The sequence below is a fragment of the Python bivittatus genome, unplaced genomic scaffold, assembly GCF_059951505.1.
Source record: "Python bivittatus isolate LINGU-HERP-01145 unplaced genomic scaffold, Pbiv_v1 ctg000580_np1212, whole genome shotgun sequence".
Classification (NCBI taxonomy): Eukaryota; Metazoa; Chordata; class Lepidosauria; order Squamata; family Pythonidae; genus Python; species Python bivittatus.
In genome coordinates this window covers 17,953,472-17,975,152 of record NW_028277087.1, presented here as the reverse complement: position 1 = coordinate 17,975,152, position 21,681 = coordinate 17,953,472, and the positions used below count along the sequence as shown (strand labels likewise).

Genomic DNA, 21,681 nt, shown 5'->3' with positions numbered 1-21,681 from the left:
AGCTGCACTAGTCAGTTGAACAGGTAGGTAGCTTTCTCCTAACTGGTATCTTCCAGGCATGTGGAGCTGTAGCTTCCAGACCCACATGAGAATTGTAGTCTAACATCCATGGTGGTCACATGACTGGGAAATTTCAATGGAAATAAGAATCAAATTAAGGGAACGGGGACTCAACAGCAGGTAAATTTACTGAATAGGCCAGACTTCCCCATCCCAACACCCTCCAAATCCATTGGGTTATAGATCCTATCACTCCAGCAAACACCATCAGTCATTGTTCCCTGGAAGATGCATGCTACAGCGGGGTTAAACCAAATGATACATTTAAGATATTTTATGAAATATCTGGTCTATATACCTGCGTACTGGGCTGACAGATCGCTCCTCCACAACCCCCATTTCTCCTGGCTGCTTTCAGTTACAATTCATCCAGTCTCTGCAGTTTTCTTGGCAACATTTTCAGATGTAGTTTGCCATTGTCTCCTTCCTAGGGCTGAGAGAGGGACTGGCCCAAAGGCACCCAGCTAAAAATCACTAGCCTGGTGCCATTCACCACTTTGCCAAACTGGCTCTCTGGCTTCCTCAGAGTAATATCTCCCCCCTTTTGTCTGTTGAAGTGTGTGAGCAGTCCCAAAATAAAGAAATGACTCTTGCATGTTTCAACTGATTTAATATCAATGGATCTGATCATTCTAATACAGAGTTTTTAAAACTTGGCAACTTGAAGATGTGTGGACTTCACCTCCCAGAATTCTGGGAGCTGGCTGGGGAATTCTGGGAGTTGAAGTCCACACATTTTCAACTTGCCAAGTTTGAAAAACTGTTCTAATACTAATTACACTTCGGGGACCGGGGGGAGCCCTCCTCCACATATGAGGTACAATAGCCCGCCCTTAGAAAGTCCCTGCTGTATATGCTGCCCCCAGGCCACCCTGGTGATACTCGTGTCCTTGTCTGGCAAGAAGCGCCTTTCAGCTCCGTATCTTCACGCTTCGACCCCTCTTTCAAGTTCGTTCCCGCTTAGTCGGCGCCCAATGACAATCTGCGCCTGCGCCGCTCCGGCAATGTCGCCAGAGCCCCTTCCATTACAGGAAGGTAACCAGCAAGTACGGCCTCACTCTCTTTTTCTGACCATAGAGTCTCTGACTACGACTGCAAGCGGAATGGAGCCAGTAACAATGCCAACCCCAGTGGCAAGGCCAGCCGTAAAGCGAGCAGTCATCAAACGTCGCGCGCGGCCGTCTCGGAGGAAAAGGAGCTCGTGAGAAGCCACGCCTCTGACCCCTTTCTCCTTCCTCTCCCTCAGTCCTTCCTCGGGGCCAGTCATAAAGTGAAACGACGCGAAGTGTCGCGCCTTCTCCCTGATTCTGGAGCCGCGGCAGCCAGGCCTGACAGGAAACCTGGTCGCGCTTTACGGCCGCTGGATGAGGAGGAGCGGAGAAAGGGAGCGGGAGGCGCCGCGGCTGCTGCTGCTGAAGGGACTTTGGGGTGAGGAGGAAGAAGAGGGAACAGTCGGGATGGGATTGTGTGAATGAAAAAGGAAAGGGGAAGAGTTGGGTGTCTTCTTCTTACACTTTCACTCTGTTTCTCTTCGCTTCCCTCCTTCCTTTTGGTCTCCTCAGGACATGGCCGAGGTACCGCCCGGGCCTAGCAGCCTCCTCGCTTCGCCGCCGGGAGCCGCCGCTGCGCTCCTTTCTCCCTTTCCGGGAACTGCTGAAGAGGAGGAGGAGGAGGAGGAGGACGAAGAGGAAGGAGGAAGACGGCCCTGCAGGGAGGAGGAAGCTGAGGATGAAGGAGCGCGGGAGGGGGGCCTGCCCCGCCGCCGCGTTTGCCAGCCCCATCGCCACTACCATCAGCTCAACGGGCTCATCGCTGGCACGGACTTGCGGCACTTGCGGAGCTCCCTGAAGGGCAAGGTCTTGAGTAACAGCAACGAGAACCAGTGTCCACCCAACAGCAAGAAAAGCAGCAGCACCACCACCATCTCTGGTCCTGGCAAAACAATGGGACACGGGCAGGAGCCCCAGCATCCCCAGAAGGGAGGGGAGCAGGAGACAAGTCTGTCTTCACTGAGCAACCACCACCAGGTCCCTTGCCCCCAGGCAAGGACTGCACAGTCCCAACAGCAGCAACACCGCCACCGCCACCACCATGATGCTTCTGCTCCCTCTGCTGGGGACAGGAATGGGCTAGTTGGGGGAGGAGAGTTGGAGGAAGGCGAGGACCAGGAGTTGGAAAGGGAAGAGGAGTCCTTGCTGCTTCTGTCCAGATCCTTGGCTTCTACCTGCAGTTTGCAAAAATGCTCCATGGGTCCCCATACAGACATTTCCTGGCCCCCCCAGCAGGTGAAAGAGGAGAAAGGGGACCTCACAATACGATATGTCCGATATGAGTCCGAGCTGCAGATGCCAGATATCATGAGACTGATCACCAAAGATCTGTCTGAACCCTACTCCATTTACACTTATAGGTATTTTATCCACAACTGGCCTCAGCTTTGCTTTTTGGTAAGTTGGGGGTGGAGGTGAACAAGCACATGATTAAAAATGTGTTGCAAGGTTGAAGGGTAAAGGGAGGGGTATTCAGAATGGATGGGCAGTGGTGTATGATTTGGGGAAAGTTACAGAGTAAGCAAAATTCTCACATCTGCCGTACACCAGTAGTCAGTTTGTGAAATCATATGCAAAGCAGGTAATTCTATAAGTGTGGTTTGAATTATACAGAATTATTCATAAACTTTGCACATGTGTACAGTGTAAATTTGAGACCAACCTCTGTCTCTTATGTTCCCAAGATAAAGTAAAGTGAATTGTGGTTGGTGAACTTGGAAGTTACGTATGCTTATTTTTTAATGGTTTGGGGATGCTCAGTTTTAATTATATTGCCATTAGTTTGTTTTTAGAGTTTGCTCTATCAATTGCTGCCCAGTTAAAATGAGAAATAGTAATAATGGCTTAGAAAATATTTGAGTTGATATTTGTACAAAGTTTTCTATTTATGGAGCAAATGTTTGAGAACTAAGCTAGGATTAATATAATCTTTCAATACTTCTGAAAACTTAAATCCATTTTAGGAATTTTAAATATGAATATTCCTTGGTACTTCACAATACTCAATTTTAACTTGGTACCATTTATGTAATTTTAATATTTTCTGATAAAATTTAAATTACAACTTATTTTTAGATATGAAAACCTATATGTTAAGTGCAACATGCCTCTTATCAAAATATATGTCTTAATTGTACATGATTCTATATATAGAAAGAAAGCAGTTCATCCTCACGTGAAGAGGTACGAGCATAGATCTTGAACCATAACTGTAAGGAGAGGGTAGTTTGGGGAGGGGGGGAAAGAATCTCTAACCAACTGATTCTACCATACTGCATTAAATATTTCTTTTTTAAAAGGTAATTATGTTAGTGTTTCTTGTTATTATTTATTAGCAGACTAAACTACAATCTACATAGTCAGATGTCAGGTTAGCCAGCCCTCCTTAACCTTTAAAGTTCTGCAAGTATCATACAAGCAAGTGAAAAAAGAGGTAGAGTGTTTGAAAGTCAGTTCTCAAGATATCTCTAAAAATATTTTACAAATTGAAAGAGAAAGTTTCTATAATTGTGTCCAAGGGGGCCTTTCAGTGTGAGAAAATCTAATAAGTTGTTCCTTTTCAAGGAAATGACATAATTCGTGAACTTTGGTCTAGTTTATCTGATCCTTAAGAGCTACTGACAAGATTTAGCTTTTTTGAGAGTATATGATGTATTGAAGCAAAGCCAAAGGCAACAATAATCATAAAAACTTGGCTGAGTGAGATACAGATAGGGTGGCTTGAGAAAATGAAGATTTGTGTGTAATCACATCAAATATAAATAAATGTTCATAATGGGCATCCACTTGAGGGAACTCTTGCCCTACCCGGATGAGCTATCTCCAGATTTCCAGATTTCATTTAAAGTCTGTTGCACCTTTCCCCAAAATAATGAAAATGTGTAGTTACTAAAATAATGAAAATATGTAGTTACTATTCTGTAAGAAAGACCTATTCCTATATTTCAGTTTATTTAACTAATGGATGAACAGTCCAAGCAGTAACTGGCTTAAACCCTAAAGTTTACAATTCATTTTTTTCCCTAGCAAGGAGGATTGCTATTTCATGAAAAACAATTCAGAAATTCAAGCTTTGCTGTAGCTGTATTTGTGCACTAACACTATATCACGAAAGCAAGTTAGGAACAAAAATAATAGTTGGAAATGTGACAACCTCTGTTTTTATTTTTCAATAATGATAGTTCTGACTTTTTGAAAAAATTTAAAAAGTGATCCTTTCAGTGCATGTTGAAAAGTTTACCAATGGTTATGTATGTTTATCTGTCTACATAGGAAAAATTTAGGAAATGACTGATAAACATTATGCCAATCCTATTCTTGTTAATCTAATGTGAGTATAGGGGAGATAGTGATGTATAGTGATACCTGCAAAGTACTCCAAAGTTGTTATCCTGATGTATTGGTTTTTAATGAATATTCTAGTTTTGCAGGGTGTTAAAGGTTAATGTAGTAGCAATGCAGTTAATTAAGGACTAGAAGGGTTAGTCCTGTATGCTTTGTTAAGCCAGGCTGCAAGTTGTCCTTTCTGGTTTCCTTTTGGGTAGGGACTCCTGTCAGACCAGGATGTAATGTTGAGGACTATGGTGTGTGGCTGCTCAAAATTACTGTTTTCCCATATATTATGAAGAACGTGTTTTGTGAAAATACCAATATCCCTATGTGACCTAGAGAGGAGAGTTTATAGACTGGCCGCAAATTAGACCAAGGGTCATTATATAATTGAAAGAAACTAGGAGTTCAGTTTTCCCTCCAAATTACTTTCAAGGCAGAAAGGAATTATTTGCCTTTTGATTGCTCAAGAACACCCCCATGTGGTATTATTTTAGGATTTGAATAGCTAGCTTTGATTTTAACTTGGTTGTTTTCTTGCAGACATTTTATTACTTGATTAGGTAACATCATCAGTGTTGGCATGTTAGATGTTACAGATGTTAGAAGATATTACCCAGTCGGATAACAAAATGTCTGCAAGAAAACAACCAAGCTCAGAGAACACCAAGGACTCCACAGTTCAACCCTGAGCTACATATATTCTCTTCTATTGGTTGATTTTAATTTAATTTAATTTTTAAGGATTTCAGCATAGTTGGAAAGATACTGTCCCAGATATTGAAATAGTAGTAATACCAATTCCTAAAGGGCACTCCCTGGAACTGAATGGAACACAATTCCTCAATTCATTAATTCTAAATATATAATTTTTGGTATACAAAAGCAAATCTGACAAACCTGAAATCTGTCCACCCTCAGTTTATATTATTGGTTCAGTTTGATTTTCACATGGCCAAATCTGTCCATTCATATGGCAGTGAAGAACATAGCACATGCTATTTTTCCTTCTTCCATGGATTCCCCTGCTGTGTTTTTCTATGAACAGGATAGCAGAGTAAGTTATGGCTAATGTGTCTTCAAAAAAACATAAAAGACTCGAATGGGTATTATTGATAAACATAAGCTAAGAGAGAGTAGGTGAGTCTATAGCATATATCTGACTTTTACTGGATTTGGTTAGTGTAGTATCTAAATTGGAATGCCTAGAAAATATTTAGGAAGTAAATTCCAAACCGTTTTAACCAAAATGCTTTTTGTAGAGTTGTCTTCTTGTAAGAACAGAAAAAAGCCTCTGGTTTCCCGGGATCAGATGCTGATCACTCACAGGAAAAGGAATTTATTTATTAAATTTGTCACTGCCCATCTTGTTAGAAAACGACTCTGGATGGTTTAGAGAAAAGATAAATATTAATTAAAAGTATAATATAACAATTAGTCCTAAATAAATAATAAATATCTTCCAAGAAGAGATGGTGGCTAGAAATTATTAGGCTTGGGGAGCATCATCAAGGCACCAGCCACTCTCAGGGTTGGTTAAAGCTCTTCTTGCCCCACGCAAGCTGGCAGAACCAGCTATGAATAGATTATCATAAGTCTGAGTCTGAATACTCAGGTGTTTCTCTCTCCAGTTATTCATTATTGCTGCTTCACTGCAGTTGCTGTCTGTCAGAAATTATTGCAGCTAAATCCTAGGGTCAGTCTAAGTTTGATCCAGCCTTTATCTAATGATACTCATTTCTTAAATTTAATTTGTCAATTTTTCTGCAGATTAATTATTTTACCTACATTATTTAGGCCTAGATCCATATTGAGGTAAAAATACTGGTTCTGACACTTGGAATTGCCTGGGTGTTTTAGGACCTTAAGATTCTAAGTGGGATTCCAGAATAAAGTTTTTATTCTTGCCTTGTGTGAAACTTGGACAATAATCTAGACCAGTGATGGTGAATCTTTTGGGGCCAGCATGCCAAAAATTTGGAAAATGCCTAACTTGTGTCACCCCCCCCCAAACAAAAGAGAAACAACTCTTTACATATTCATTTATTTAAAAAAATACAGTCCAGTCATGGTGGTGCTATGTATTATGTAAAAAAATGTCAAATAATTACAAACATGAAATACGAGTAAACAAACTCAGTTTCTTTGGTAACTCAAACAGGGGGAATAGTGGTTGTTGGGTGTTGGTGAACGCTGGTGTGTCACCCAAAACATGGCATGCCACCTTTGACATGCATGTCATAGGTTCGCCATCACTGATCTAGACTCATGGTGTGAGCAAGATGCTGGTTTGCAGCAGCAATCAATTCTGTAAGCATTATAAATATTGTGTAAATGAGCATCTGCCAGCATGAGGGTACATGTTTACCTTGTATGCTAGCATAATCATTTTAAAAATCACACAAGTTGAGCAGTTGTGTTAACTGTGTATATGGGCTCATGATCTTATTGCATGCACCTATTACAAAAGGTATAGAAGAAAAAAATGAACTCAGTGGGAACGTTAGGCTTCAGCTGTAACCAGATTCTCCTGCTACAGTGTAGAATTTTGATTGCAAATAGTAAAGTATGTCACTTTACTGTTTTTTCAACAAAACAATTATCTATATCATGTTAATTCATTTAATACTGTCAACCTGCTTTATATAACATTTGTTATTTTAATAACATTTTCAGATTTCTCACCGTTTGGTGCCACATATAAAATGTATGCAAAATTTCTCCCTGAAATAAGCTTTTTATATGTTTTTTTTTATAGAAAGTGAACAAAATTATCCTGATAATTAAAATAATTTAGTTTTTCTAGAACTATTTGACACTTAACAGCAAAACTGAATACATGCATTTATGCAAGAGTGAGATTCCTTGGTTGGGAGAGTCTCTTCTAGTTTCCCAAGAAATTTCAGCTTAGTAGAAATTTCATTTGAGAGATCTATACATTTAGCTTGAAAATATTTATTTAATTTAGAATACTAAAAATAACTTAATTAAGTCCTTTTACATGACAATTTATTTCTGTATATTCAGTATATTTGTCAGGATTCATGACATTTTCTTTTTCAACTCCTTCTTTTTCCAATCTCAACATTTTAAGTTATGTATTTTTATAGGAGAATAAAAATTGACACTAGTACTTACATTTATTGTCAGGTCTGCCATCAAGTGAAGCACATTTTGAAACTAACAACTCTAAAATACTGATAAATGAACACTATATATCTAGCAATATCTTTGTATAAAAGAAACATGGGATGTATTTGTGGGAAATGACTTTCTGAGACATATAAAAATTAAAAATATGCTCATTAAATGAGAAATTAAGTTTTAAAATTGATCTAATTTCAGAATCTTTGATTATTGCAGAGGCTTTTCTTTTTTTAAGGTTTCAATCAGTTATTTCAACTATAGTATAGTAGCTATTATTAGAACAGCTGACTGATCAATATTTCAGTTATGTACTTTCTACTTGGGATTTAATAATTCTGTTCCTCATAAAAATAAAATATCCATACTCAAAGTGTAGAGTAGTCTCATTGAACAATAATTTGAACTACATAGAGATTCTGGAAAAATAGGGCCCAGGCCAAACAAGGCTGAAGCTAATGTCTTGAGTTCGAAATATTATAAGCAGAAGGAAGCTTGTACATTTTCCTAATCTTTGTGTGCCTCTCACACAAAGCCCCTCAGAAGACTTGGGAAGCTTTCTTAATAACATAGAGTGGGAAGAGAAATAAAACAGAAGAAAGGCACCCTGAGTGCCACCATTCCATACATACAAGGTACATCTACCCACTCCTGGGCAGTTCCTTATTCCCTAGTAGCCCTTCGCCCTATCAGATTAATACAGTATGCATGAATCGGGGCAGATGTTTGTGCTCATGCAACTTAACATCCAAGCCAGTGAGTATAATATTACTTTTTCCAGGAAACTTATATAAGCTTCTGTTACTAAGTCATGTTTCAAAGTTTGGGGGAATTTCCAAGATGGGATCTTTTTAAAAATGTGTCTATAAAATTGTGATTTTATGGCACTGTGTGTTAGCCTTAACCTACAAGATGTGTTTTGTTTGGTTTTGTTTTGTTTTTAAGGCAATGGTAGGTGATGAGTGCGTAGGTGCAATCGTCTGCAAGTTGGACATGCACAAAAAGATGTTTCGTAGAGGTTATATAGCCATGTTAGCGGTGGATTCCAAATACAGAAGAAAAGGCATAGGTAAGAATAGCAGTTGCATTTTTTTGAAGCCTTCTGAAAGTAATGTACTTTCAGTTAGCTGTTGCTTTGAGGTAAATATTTTTGCATACACCTTTCTTTGCGGCAGTTACTTTATTCTATAATTTTTAAAATGAAGCAGCCTGCTATTGTCATACACTTATGTGCAGCTCACGAGTCCTTATTCTGTGGATATCCACTTTGATCTCATCACCAACCTTGTCCATACAGTTTTACTCTGCTTCAGTGATGTTGGCAAGATGAACATGCCTCATTCTTGTGAAATACATTCTGTTTAGGTTGGCTACTTTCTCTTGTGAGCCACTGCTGTGTAATAGACATCCACAGGTTAAAATAAAACTGGGGACAGAAATTTAACCCATTAAAGGAAAGGAATATGTGTGATTTTATTAGCTTATCCTGTACCCAGTGGTTCCCTTGCTTTACATTTACAGTTCACTATGTTGTGGCAGGCTAAGTGAAACTGCCTCTGGAAGCTACTATGCAAATCTTTGTAAGTCAGAAAAGCTAAATAATCATCCTAAATAAGATCTTTGAATTTTGTGGCAGGATATCCTGTTCGTACTTGATCCAAAGGACTCAGGTGTTTGGGTTCCCTTCCTTCCCCCTTATGAGATAGAGAAGTTTTGTTTTTTAAAAAAATGTGTAGACTATCTATATTACTAATTGTTACTTCTTAAATTATGCATGTGTTGGAAGATCAGAACACAAGCTAATTTATGCTGTAATAATTTGTACTTAAAGTTTAAATTTTTTGCTTTTTATTTGTGTTCCAGGTACAAACTTGGTTAAGAAAGCTATTTACGCCATGGTAGAAGGAGATTGTGATGAGGTAAATCTTTTGTTTTTTGAAGGAACTTTGTTTTTTTCCTTTGCTTCATTTGAAGGCTGTTCTTCCAAATGCAGTTTACTATGTAAGCATCTCTTCAGTTTAAGCAAAATACATTCAGAAAGATACATTATACTAAAAGCTTTCTGGGACTCCAGAGAATGAATAGTTGCTTGTCTCCTTTCAGCAGCACAGTAAAATACATGAAGTCTATCTTTACATGAACAAATACCCTAAACAGATCTCAGTAGTAATATAGGTGGCCTAAAGTGGTGATTTGAGCTTGTATAGTATACTAAAAGTTTATGATGTTTTGGGGATACATGAAAATGAGGTAGCATCTGCCACAGCAGATGTGCTATTTTTCCTCTCACTTTTGGTAGTGCATGCCTTGGTAAGTCCAGAAAAAGCCTCTTTCCTTTAACCACTATGCAGAGTCCTGTATCCTTTGGTGACAATAGGTGGATGTCTTCGTCTTGTTTGGTTCCATGCTATGCAGCCCCATAATTTTTCCCTTGAATCTGCACTAAAGCCAAAGTCAGATTTGGTGGGAGCAAAAACTACCAAAAATTCAGGGAGCCTTCAGTAATTTTTTTATTGGTTTAAGTAATGAAACAGATATACAGTGCTAATAAGGTATTAAAATCTGGTTTGAGGCATGTTTGTAAAGCATGTTACAATAAAAATACTAGGTTGGGGAAGAGTGGGGGACTATTTCCCATTGTTTTCATTAAATATTTTTCCATATAGGAATCCAATATTCTGCTTCTCAGCATTAGTCATCCATGCTGCAATGGATATTTGATAATCTGATGACATTATTATAATAAAATAATGTCATTCTTCTTCCTGAAGGAAACTCAGGGCACAATGAAAAGAACAGTAAAATTATTCTCAAGAACTAACTAAAACAGCCAACAATAAAAGCAGCTAACTTAAACAAGGAACTAAAAACTACAAGCATAAGAACAATGCTTAATTTAAAAAGATGATCTGAAAGGGTAGTCTGATCCTCGAGCAGTTATTACTGTGCATATGCCTGAGTAAACAAGCATAACTTCAATTACCATTTAAAATAAGACAGTATTGGGATCAATCATACTGTGGAATCATCAGAATCATGATTACATCAGGAAAGACTTGCATAAATGGGGTACGGTCACTGGGAAGAGCCTACTTCTGGCCCACTGTCCTATGAACTGAACGCATCAATGAGGCCATAAACAAGGCCACTCTGTAGTCTAGCCTCAGAAAGGGACATTTGCAACTATTCTGTATTGGCCCAGAAACAAAGTGTCCAGGGTGGGCCTCTTCAAAACAGGTAGTGCTGCTACCTCCTTCAAAGCGATGAGCATAATTTCCTCACCTGAAAAGTCAATGAGCACTCCCTGAACCCACCCAGATGTACTTTCCCTACTAGATCCTAATACCCATACTGGGCAAGGATCCATAGAATTATGCAACGTCTAGTTAGCTCACTTAGCTGTTTTAATGTCATTTGCAACAGGTATTCTGTGATGTACAAATTAAGATGTGAATTACAAATGTTTGAATTTTAGGCTTGATAAGAATTAGTTGATTCTGTTATAACAATGATTAAGTATTTGTTTAGTATTACATTCAAATTCTATATATAGAATTCCTGTATGAGTCCTCCTAGGGATATACACAGTAATAAACAGGACTGGTTCTTTAAATCTGCACAGTTTAGAAAGTTTTTTTCTTATTTACTTTTTTAAAAAATATCTTGGAATTTGAAGAAGATACAGTTCTTCTATTTGAATAGACACAGTGTTGCATTTTGTCTGTGAATCATTATGTTAAAGTTAAATAGCTTACTACACTTATTTTGTAAGGCTATGCTACGTTCTAAAAGGTACCATTTTCATAAAGGTTTAATCAAAGAACAATGAACAAAAACAGCCCACAGTTCTAAATAACCAATGGCTGCTTTGCTTTGCTCAAGAAAAGCAGCTTCTACACAAATGTCTTTCTAGGGGCAAAGCAGCCGATGGCAGGGGGAGTGAATTGCTTCCATGGTGTCAGCTCTTTGAGGTAGTCCAGACAAGAAGCACAAACTATGTGTACTAACAGTACCTTTATTGCAAGTCTAAAAGTATTTCTCCCCTCCTTTACTTTTGCTTTCCAGAAAACTAGGGAAGGTCCCTTCTGAAATGCTTCCCCGCCCTTTTGTTTCTGTGGGCTGAGACACTTTTTGCATGATAGTTGTTAGTCTGCAGCTCTTCCTCCTGTGTCCCAAGGTCATTCGTACATACCAATACACATGGCATAAATCATCTTCTCAAAGTTAAAATGTACCATTCTTCACAGGCCTACTATTTTCCTGTAAGGTTATTTTCCAAAATGTATGAAAAGATTAATTATAATCCAAACCATGGTTTAGAGTTTGTGACTGACAAGTATATGGCACAGCTCTCTCTTGTTGTTGTTATTTATTATGCAACTTTACCAACTGTATGCAGTAGAGATCAAAAGAAAAACACAATAGTTAGCAAAATTTCCTCCAACAAAAGTAGTTCACAGCTTAATCAACCCAACAAAAACCAGTATTTGTAACTAAAACAAATCAAATATAACTACCATGTGTATTGAAAAGAACATTATAAGAGTGCAGAGCACACATGCATCTATAACTATTTATCTATTTTGATTGATATTAAGTAAATACTAACCTGAAAGCTACTAGTCTTAATGAGAGTAAGGGTGAATTACTTCATCCCCACACTAGTCAAATAAAAAAGCCTTCAATCCTTTTTAAAAGCCATTATAGAGGTCAAGGAAAGGAAGCTGCTGATTCCAGAGTCATGGTGCCTGGTTCCTGAAAACCCGGAGCCTGGAGACTGTGACCCTGGACCTGAACAGAGACTCTGTCTAGAGGAACAGATGAAATTTTTCAGTCCTGTCTATAAGCTCCATAAGGGTGTTAAACCATTGTAAGCCATAGTTTATCACTTCAGGTATCAGACCAAATATTCTACATTCATAGAATCATAGTGTTAGAAGACACCATTGAAGTCATATAGTCATATCTCCTACTCACTGGAGGAATCAAAATTAAAACATCTTTCATAGATGGCTATTTAGCTTTCACCTGAATGTAACTAAAGAATGGAAGCCCACCATTTCCCTGGGTACATACTTCCACAGTTGAACTGTTCTTATGGTTAGCAGTTTTTCCCTAACATTTAATCAGAATCTTCCTTCTGTAACTTGAAACCATTATTTCATGTCCTGAACTCCTGAGTATTTGAAGAGTGCCATCATATCCCCGCTCAGTCTTGTCTTCTCAAGATTAAATATGTCCATCTCCTTTAATCTCTCTTTATAGGACTTAGTTTTATAATCATCTGATCATCCACATTGCCCTTCCCTGAATCTGTTTCTAATCTGTCTGAATTCTTAAAAGTGTAATCCCATACATAGTATTCAAGGTAAAGTCTGATCAATGCACAATAAAGAGGAGTGATTACTTTCCATGATTTGGAAACAACTGGGGATGTGCAAAACAATCTTGTGTAGACATTTCTATCCATGGAACAGCTGTTTTTAGGTAGTGCCTACTCAAAACACATTCCTGGTGATTTGGTTCATACATGTAATAAAATGGGACTGTTCAGTTGCAACTGTGAGACAAAACACAGTGGTTCCACATAGAAATAGCTGTGGAGGTGGGTAAGGCAAGAAAAAAATATGGTTAGCAGTGACAGCTGAGCAGAGGGAGGAAAGATCCTGGGAAGATAAAGGGTGGTCATGCCAGTGGGATATTCCAGTCTTTGACCATTAATAGCAGCTGAGGAAAGGAGGGAATGAAAAAAGCTGGAAAGGCTGCTCTGAGAGCTGCTGAGGGGTGATGTGCACTAGTCTTGCCTTGTGTGCCCTGTAAAATCACTCCAGCATTCCTCCAGGTTTTTTTCTTTCATCCAAATCCCAGAACATCAAAAATATTCCAAGATAAGTTTCTGCTGAATGTGGCTGATCCATTAGGGCTTGGCAAGAGCTTCTGCATAGCAGTGTTTGTTCTGGGTTTAAAGTAAAACATTTTCCATTTCATCCTCACTCCTGGAAACCTCTTGCATTTGCCTTTTTTTTTTTTTTTTTTGATAACCACATTACTGGATCATATTCCAAAAGGTTTGAATTTTATTTTTGTCTTCTAGGGTATTGTCCATGCCACCCATTGTTTGTATTACCTAAACATTTGATGAATAATCTCTCCAGTTCATTACTAAAAGTGTTAAAGTGTACAGGGCCCAGGGCTTAACCTTGTGCTTCTCACTGCCTTACTCCAGTGAGCTGGTTTTTCAAGCTAGCTCATATATCCAGTTAATTATCATGCCAACCAACCCACATCTAATTAGCTTGGTAATTAGAATGTTAGAGTATTTTATCAAATATTTTGCTAGAATCAAGATACATTGTCCTCAGCATTTCCAAAATCTATTAGGGAGGTGTACTTCATTTACAAGATTGGTTAATCTGGCATCATGGAGAAAATGTGGTCTCCAGGAGTCAAAAACAACTTCATGGCACATAATCAATCACTTCATTAAAAAAAAAAAAAAACAGGATTGGTTAATCTGGCAAGAGTTGTTCTTGACAAATCTGTGCTGACTTTTGTCTTTCTTTGCAAGTTTTTACATATCAGTCTCTTTATTATCTCCTCTAGAATCTTTTCAGATACTGATATTGGACTTACTGGTTCATTTCCCCATTTTTTAAGATAGGGATAACATTTGCCCTCCTCTGGTCATCTGGCACTTCACCCATTTTCCAGGTTTCTCAGATCTTCAGTATCCTAGAATGAAATTTATTTGGGTTTGGAGATTTAAATTTATTTAATGTAGGTAGATATTCTTTGTCCCTGTTTCTTTTAGTCATAAGGTTCTGTTGTGTCCCTTCTTCCTAATCTTTGCAGTTGCTTGATAGAACACATACCTTCTTTTTGAAAAAAGCTGAGATAACATAGATGAGCTGTTGCCTTTTTTTTGCTGTCTATTTGCATTTTGCAATCTTTATTAAACAATTGGTTTGATTGATTACAAAACTTATATCCCATCCTATTTAAGAGATTCTGGGTGGTTCACAGTTCTCATAAGTGAAAATAAATCTTATAATGAATCTTTTCAGTTCCTTTTATTTTGAATTTCTCTAAAGAAGTCCTTTTGTTCTTCAGCAACCCTAGTTCATTCTGAGCTTTAGATTTCCCATAACCCTCTGTACAGTTTCATCTATGTTTCTGTAATTTTCCTTGATTACTGTCCTTTCCACCTTCTATACATGTCCTTTTTTTGTTCTTAAAACTAGTATTTTTGTGTAGCCACACTGGATTCTTCTCTGTCCTCCATTATTTTCTCATTAGAATTGTTTGCAGTTGTACACGTAATCCTCACTTAAACCATTCATTTAATGACTGTTCAAAGTTACAACAGTGCTGAACAAAGGGACAACCACTCCTCACACTTATAACTGTTGCAGCACCCCCGCAGTCACGTGATCACAATCTGGGCACTCGGCAATCAGTTCGCACTTAACAACAGTTGCAGCGTCCCAGGTTGCCATTTACAACCTTCTCAGCCAGCTTCTGGCAAGGAAAATCGATAGGGAACCAGATGATTTGCTTAATGACTGCATGACTTGCTTAACAGCCATGGTGATTCACTTAATGATCACTGCAAAAAAGGGTATAAAATCGGGTGCGACTTGCTTAACAACAAATTTTACGGTCCCTATTGTCATTAAGCGAGGACTTACCTGTACTTTTATTACCTCCTTTTTTGGGAATTCCAATCCACTTTGAGATCCCTTTCCTATTAACTTTGTTGCTGTGGAATTCTACTTCCTGCTGCTATGAGTTTATTAAAATCCTTTAAGTTGAAGAGATGTGCCTGACTAACTCATCTTTAATCAGCCTTAAAATTAAGGATGTCAGCATTACATGACCACTTTCTCCCAACCTTTGTGCTACATCCACTTTCTTGTCTTGTCTTTTCTTTATTTTTTAATATCAAGTCAAAGGTACTTTGAGCCTTCCCTCATGCTCTTTTTTTGCAATTTCTAAACACAAACTTATAAAATTAACTAGTCAAAATTATTATGGAGTAATTCTTCATAGTAACAACTCATTTTTGTACAGCCTTACTGGAAATTTGGCTTTTCTGAGTACCCAGAAAAGTAAGCCAAGAAATACTCAGAATACTATTAAACTTGAATTTCAGCATTGAATTGCTCCTTAAAGAACAAGTGATTTGGCGGGGCTTGTCCAGAGAGTTTAATTTTCTAGCAGAAATATCCAGATTTTCAGGTCCTTAAGCATAATTTTACTAGCCAAAAAAATCAAAGTGTATGATGTCAGTTTTATTTATACTCATTGTATTTTTCTTTAATACCACTTCTCTTTAGACATAAGAAAACGATAATTATACTTAACCAGTGGATTTAATAGAGCATTTTGCAGTTTTTTCCCTTCAAAAGCTTCTTAACTGCCAGCAGTTGCCTGGAGAAGCCCTGCAGTTTTCTTGGCAACATTTCAGAAGTGGTTTTCCATGGCCGCCTTAGGTCTGAGAGAGGGCTGAGTCACCCAGCTGCATTTGTCCCTCAAGCAGGACCAGAACTCACAGTCTCATGGTTTCTAGCCTGGTGCTTTTTACCACTACAGATTGAATAGGCCATTGTAAAAAAAAAAAATTGCATAGATTTATTGCAATTAAATGAGTTTCTGCTCAAGTCTGTTTAATAGTTTCAGTGGATATGTCCAGTTTCAGGGATATAAATAGCGTATCAGTAGCTGATATATTTTCTTAATTACAATTGCAGCGGCCCTTACTTTTGCCTTCTCATGAAGTTGTAAAGATAATAAAAGTTAAACATCATAACCCTACAAAGGACTACAAAGTGACAACAAGCAATTGAAGCTAGGTCAACTTCCATTTCCTATTACTAGCTCTGTGTGAATAATCTCACTTAGTTGATTAGGTATAAAATTTAATCTTAATATCTCTGTTCAGTTGCTTCTGTCTCAACACGATGGAAAACATTTTTCCAGAATTGTCTGTCAGTAATTACTTCTTCAAGTTCTTGTCAGCTCATCCTTGTGTTATCAGTGATTGTATCTAACCACCTCTTTTTCAATTGTTCAATTGTTCAATTGTTTTGGATTAGGAACACTTTCATAATGATCAGACCAACACATTTCAAGCTCAAAGACATTTCAAGCTTGAATCATTTTGCACTGCCTGAGCAACTTACACCTTCTGCTATTTAGCAGTTCTATTAACTGAATAGATAGGCAATCTTCAAGATACTGTGTTTATTGGGAGGTAACTGAAAATTATCCCTGAAGTTGGTTTGTCGGTTCCATGCCGTGGGCAATCACCCTGTGCATCATTTATTGAATAACTAAGATGCATATTTGGGCATTTCATTGCTGTCTAGGTTAGTTTTACGATTGAATCTAGACTTTGAAGGCCTTAGAGTTCAGCTCTTAAATAACATTAGTGGAAGTGAATGCTGCCAGTGCATTTATAATTGACACTATAAATAGGCTATAAGCATAATGTTAGTGATGTTTGATCTTAACTGCTCTCAAGAATTTAGAGTGGGTATAATAAGATTAATCATAAACTTTGTTATAGCTTAATGCAATGTAAACAATAACATTTGTTCAAGTCATTCAAAATTTGTAAACAACTCTACAGGGAAGAAATCCATTGACTATTAACAACTACCTAAGCACTTTTTATTGGTTAAATCAAAATGTAATATTCTTGAACCCTTACTCCCTTAAATCAATCATTATCAATTCTGTCTTGTGGGTAGATTTCAGAAATATATTTGATTTTTAACCCTCCATACAATATCAGTTGCTTTTTAAATTATTATGTATTTGTTGTGCTTCTAGATCGCTCAGTAATACAGTTTCTGGGCAGTATTCAAATATAAGTTCTGAAGTCAGAGCAGATTAGAAGAGGAAGATAATCTTAAATAAAACCATCACAATAAAACCAGCAATACCTACAAACAATAAATACTAAATTTCAAATCAGAAAAACTAACCCAGAAAAACAAAATAAATAACAGACAAATGTAAACAAAGAATCTGGTCTTGGATTAGTTGTCTGTCTGAGCAGGCATATCTTCCAGTGTTTTCTGCAAGAAGAATGGGCATCAGACAAACATTCCTTGTGAGCACCATCACTAAAGTTGCCTTACTCTTACTCACTGCATTGTGAGCCAAAACCATCAGTGGGAACACAAACTGATACTAATGTAAAATCTGGATGGTATTGGGGGAGATGATCACATTAAGTATTTGTCATTTAATTGTATCAAATCTGCTGGAGGATATTGTATAGTTTCATAGTTCTAAGAATGCAGGATCCTTCTTTCTTCTAGAAATTTGACTCTGCAAACTTGTATATGCTGAAATTGTTCTTTTAATTATTTCATTTTTGCCCCCAACCTTCCTCTGAAGAATTCAGGACAGCATATAAGCCCCTCCCTCCCTCCTCTCCATTTTTATCCTCACAAGACATTACTCCTTTGTTATAAGTTATCAAATCAATTTTATTGCAGTCATTAACTAGCACAGTTGTGGTAAATTAAGCTGAGAGTATAGTAAGCTAACTGTAGATTATTAATAATTTATTTTTATTCTTATTTATATCCTGATTTTCAGAATGCTGATTCTTCCAAAGTAGCATATAAGCACCATTAGAACATGATTTGTCAACATTGTAATAAGTAATATAAATATATAATGACATCGGGATCCTTCCTAAGGGTTGTTGATAGTAACAGACTCTATGAGAGGGAGCAACCTCCGGGATCCTGGATCCTGGGAGAGTTCAAGAATGTTCTGGAATGTCTTTTTAATGCTTGGGAACTTCTTATTATAAATAATTGGAAGCTGAGTTATACGATTCAGTCCACAAGCTTGCTTTCACCTTAATATGCATATTTGAGAGTGCTTTTATAGGCTTTGACAAAAAAAGTTGGATTTGTTCACTGTAAACTCCTACATGATTGCAACTCAACTGGGGCTAGGAACTCAAGCATTGAGCTAGGATGGGAGTTGAGCTGGGATGCTGTTTAGCCTGGTGCCTATAGAGGAGGAGTACTTCTGTTTGTGTTTTTATGGATTGTTGTAAACTGCCTAGAATCATTATATGAGATAGACGGCCATATAAGTCCTGTAAATAAACAAACTCCCCTTGAAAAATATGTCTTATTTTGCAGGTTGTCCTGGAGACTGAGATCACGAACAAGTCTGCATTGAAACTTTATGAAAACCTTGGCTTTGTGCGAGACAAGAGGTTGTTCAGATACTATTTAAATGGAGTTGATGCATTGCGTCTTAAACTTTGGCTGCGTTAATTGGAGGACTTTTCTTCTCAACAAACATGGCAGCAGCATCTTTTGCATTCAATGCAATTTGTGTGGAATTGCTTTGCAGTTGGACATAATAACTTCCATACAGCTCTTCTTTGTGAGTGTCTCATCGAGCATTGCACCTAAATTGTTGCACTGTGTGGCATGGCGCATCTTGTTCTGAATTTACAACAGGTTGTTTCAGACTTCAGATCCTCTTGGTAACCAGGAAGATGTGCCAATAGGTAGCCAAGATCTCCTCTTTTCATTTGCAAGTCTACTGACTCCTGTTATATAAACGGTGAACATTTTATCAAGAACCTGTGTATGTGGAACACAACTTTTTTTGGTTTAAGAGAAAAAGAAAAGCCAATGTAATTGTAAAATTCTATAAGTATACTAACATTTCATACAAATCTCACCATAGTTTTTTTTTCCTGGGGAAAATAAAAAAGGCTTCAACTTTAGGTTTTATTTTTCAATATTGAAGTTTCCATTCTTAAATATTGGTACCTCAGTGATTAGTGGATGAAAAAATGTATTGTAGGGTGGGGTGTGTGTTACATCGAGTAACGGTAACAATTAAATTGCGTCTGCCAGTGCCTGTAGAGATACGTATATTTGTCTCCACCACTAATTTGAGTGCATGCTTTCTTTTCTTGATTTTTTTGTCTTTGCAAGAATGGCTTTTATTTAAATTCTGGATTTGATAATAAATTATTTCATTTATCATTTGGACACAACTCCCATGTGAGGGCTTAAGAAGCCCTTATCTTACAGTAAGAAGTCTAAGCTATTTTTTAGAAGAACAACTTTGAGTAGCTGCTAAAAGGGAGTCTGATGCACTTTTTCCTTTAAAGAGAGTGAGGGATCTTTTTTTAAAACAAACAACAAATTAATGTAATTTGGATTGATTTTTATTTAATTAGAATTATCACTAGAGTAGCTAAAGAACCATTATTTTAAACAATTGGAACAATTTAATTTCTGTTTGGACTCATGCTTTGCTTCTGTGTTTTAAAAATGCTTCAGTCTTCAGTTCTTGGTCTTGAAATAAATTTCAAACTGCAGCACCATGTTAGTTCTTTAGCTGCTTTCACTTTCTCTATTTTTTATTTTACAAAAGCCAAATCTCTTGCAGTTTTAATTTTCTTCTCAATCATTTGACAGAGGAGTGTCCAAAGGTTGGTTTTGAGTTCTTCCCTCTTTTTAAAATCGACTACATGGGCTTGTATTCTTTTTCAGCAGTTACACAGTGTGTACTTCTGTCTGTCAGTGCAATATGTAAAGCAAATCACTTCTTTTTGGCAGTTCAGCAATGACAGCATTAGTATATAATATATAAAAGCAAAACATAAGAATGATCCTGTAACTCATGGAAAAAAATTGCTTTCTTCTATTGACAGAAAACCCTTCCGAATTCAAGTTTGCCTTACTATGTAATATGTTAAGTTCAATTGATCATTTTATAAAATGGTTTAAGTTACTGTACATTTGAGAGGACTTCACCTCTAGTCCCCCTCTGGAGAAAAAGACCCATTCTGGATAGTTTAGTAAATTTAAAGGAAGGCCATCCTTATTTTGCACAATCTGAGCATCTCCCCCACTATGTATAAGTTGTGAATTGTATTTGGGAAAAAAAAAATAAAGGATTTTAATTTAAAACTGTCACTTATCTCCTGATACATTTTGTATAGCTTGCTTCCCCATTTTCTTTCATCCACTTGATGGTTGAATTATAGTTTTTAGCATCTTTTCTGCCCTGTTTGCAGCACCAGTACATCAGGCTTGAGCAGCACATAACTGAATGCTGAGCATCATCAAATATTATAACCGTGCTGTTTTAGCTCTAGAGTAGTCTTCCTGGTTGGCTACGTTCATCAGGGTGAGTCTACTTCATCTGGAGGGTGTCAGATTGAAGAAGGCCCTTCTAAACCACCACATAAGCCCAGTTTGCAATGAATTGAGAGAACTAGGGAATGGGGCAGTACTGCTGAAGTGTGATGAGCAGTCCTGTGATAATATCATACTGGGAACCCCTTTTTTAATGACTTCCATTTTTAAACAAGTTTACTGCAAATGAACCAGGAAAATTGGAGAATTCCCCCTACTATTAATTGTTTTAAAGGGAATTCTCATGTTCATTCTTTTTGGGCTTCTTTGAATCTAATTAACAAAGTTTCCATGTTCTGGATTAATGGTGCTAGAAGGTCTTAAATTAGGAGGGTTTTCCCTAATATTTAAATCAACAATGAAAGATCCTCCTTGTCTAATTCATAAGGCTTCACTGCGTTAAAAAAACCCCTCTGTTAAATATTAATATGAAATAATTAGAAAATTAGATGCTCAGACTGGGAAAAACCTCTGAGAAAAGTTGTATGCCACATCACTTTTTGACTGTCAGTATAAGCAAAGCTTGAATTACTTTTGTTTTTAAAAATAAGACAATCAGAAAGTAGCTTTAATGCTAGTTCTCTGGATGATCTAAAGTAAACATTTATATCTATTTGTTCCCTTCCCCACTCTCCTCCGCCCCAAAAAGGTTTCTTGTGTAAGTTGCTAAAATGAAGGTAGTTGAGAGGATGGAATGAAGGGAGTGTGCAGTGTCTGTAATCTGATACTCAGAAAGAAGTTAGCTGCTGATGGGAACAGCAATGGGTGGGGTGGAAGACTGCAAGCTTAAAACTATACATACAGAGGCATCTTTCTTCACTTTCCAATTCATGTTCTCCAAATGGCATTTTGAACTAAATGGCTTTTGAGATTGGGAAATATACAGCTATCCCAATTAGTAG

The 21,681-nt window shown here is 37.4% G+C and overlaps 1 protein-coding gene across 1 annotated transcript; it reads left to right on the top strand.

The window, feature by feature from the left end:
• Window positions 1–1,332: 1,332 nt before the first annotated feature.
• NAA30 (N-alpha-acetyltransferase 30, NatC catalytic subunit) lies at window positions 1,333–20,554 on the top strand. Its single transcript, XM_007422924.4, has 5 exons — window positions 1,333–1,488; window positions 1,623–2,507; window positions 8,529–8,652; window positions 9,447–9,502; window positions 18,755–20,554. Exons 2-5 carry the CDS (start codon window positions 1,626–1,628, stop codon window positions 18,890–18,892), a joined length of 1,200 nt encoding a protein of 399 aa, XP_007422986.2. The 5' UTR covers window positions 1,333–1,488; window positions 1,623–1,625; the 3' UTR covers window positions 18,893–20,554.
• Window positions 20,555–21,681: the final 1,127 nt, after the last annotated feature.

Coding starts and splice junctions, on each gene's coding strand:
- NAA30 (XM_007422924.4), top strand. CDS start 1,626: ATGGCCGAGGTACCGCCCGGGCCTAGCAGCCTCCTCGCTTCGCCGCCG. Junction 8,653..9,446: donor ATACAGAAGAAAAGGCATAG/GTAAGAATAGCA, acceptor TTTGTGTTCCAG/GTACAAACTTGGTTAAGAAA. Junction 9,503..18,754: donor TAGAAGGAGATTGTGATGAG/GTAAATCTTTTG, acceptor CTTATTTTGCAG/GTTGTCCTGGAGACTGAGAT.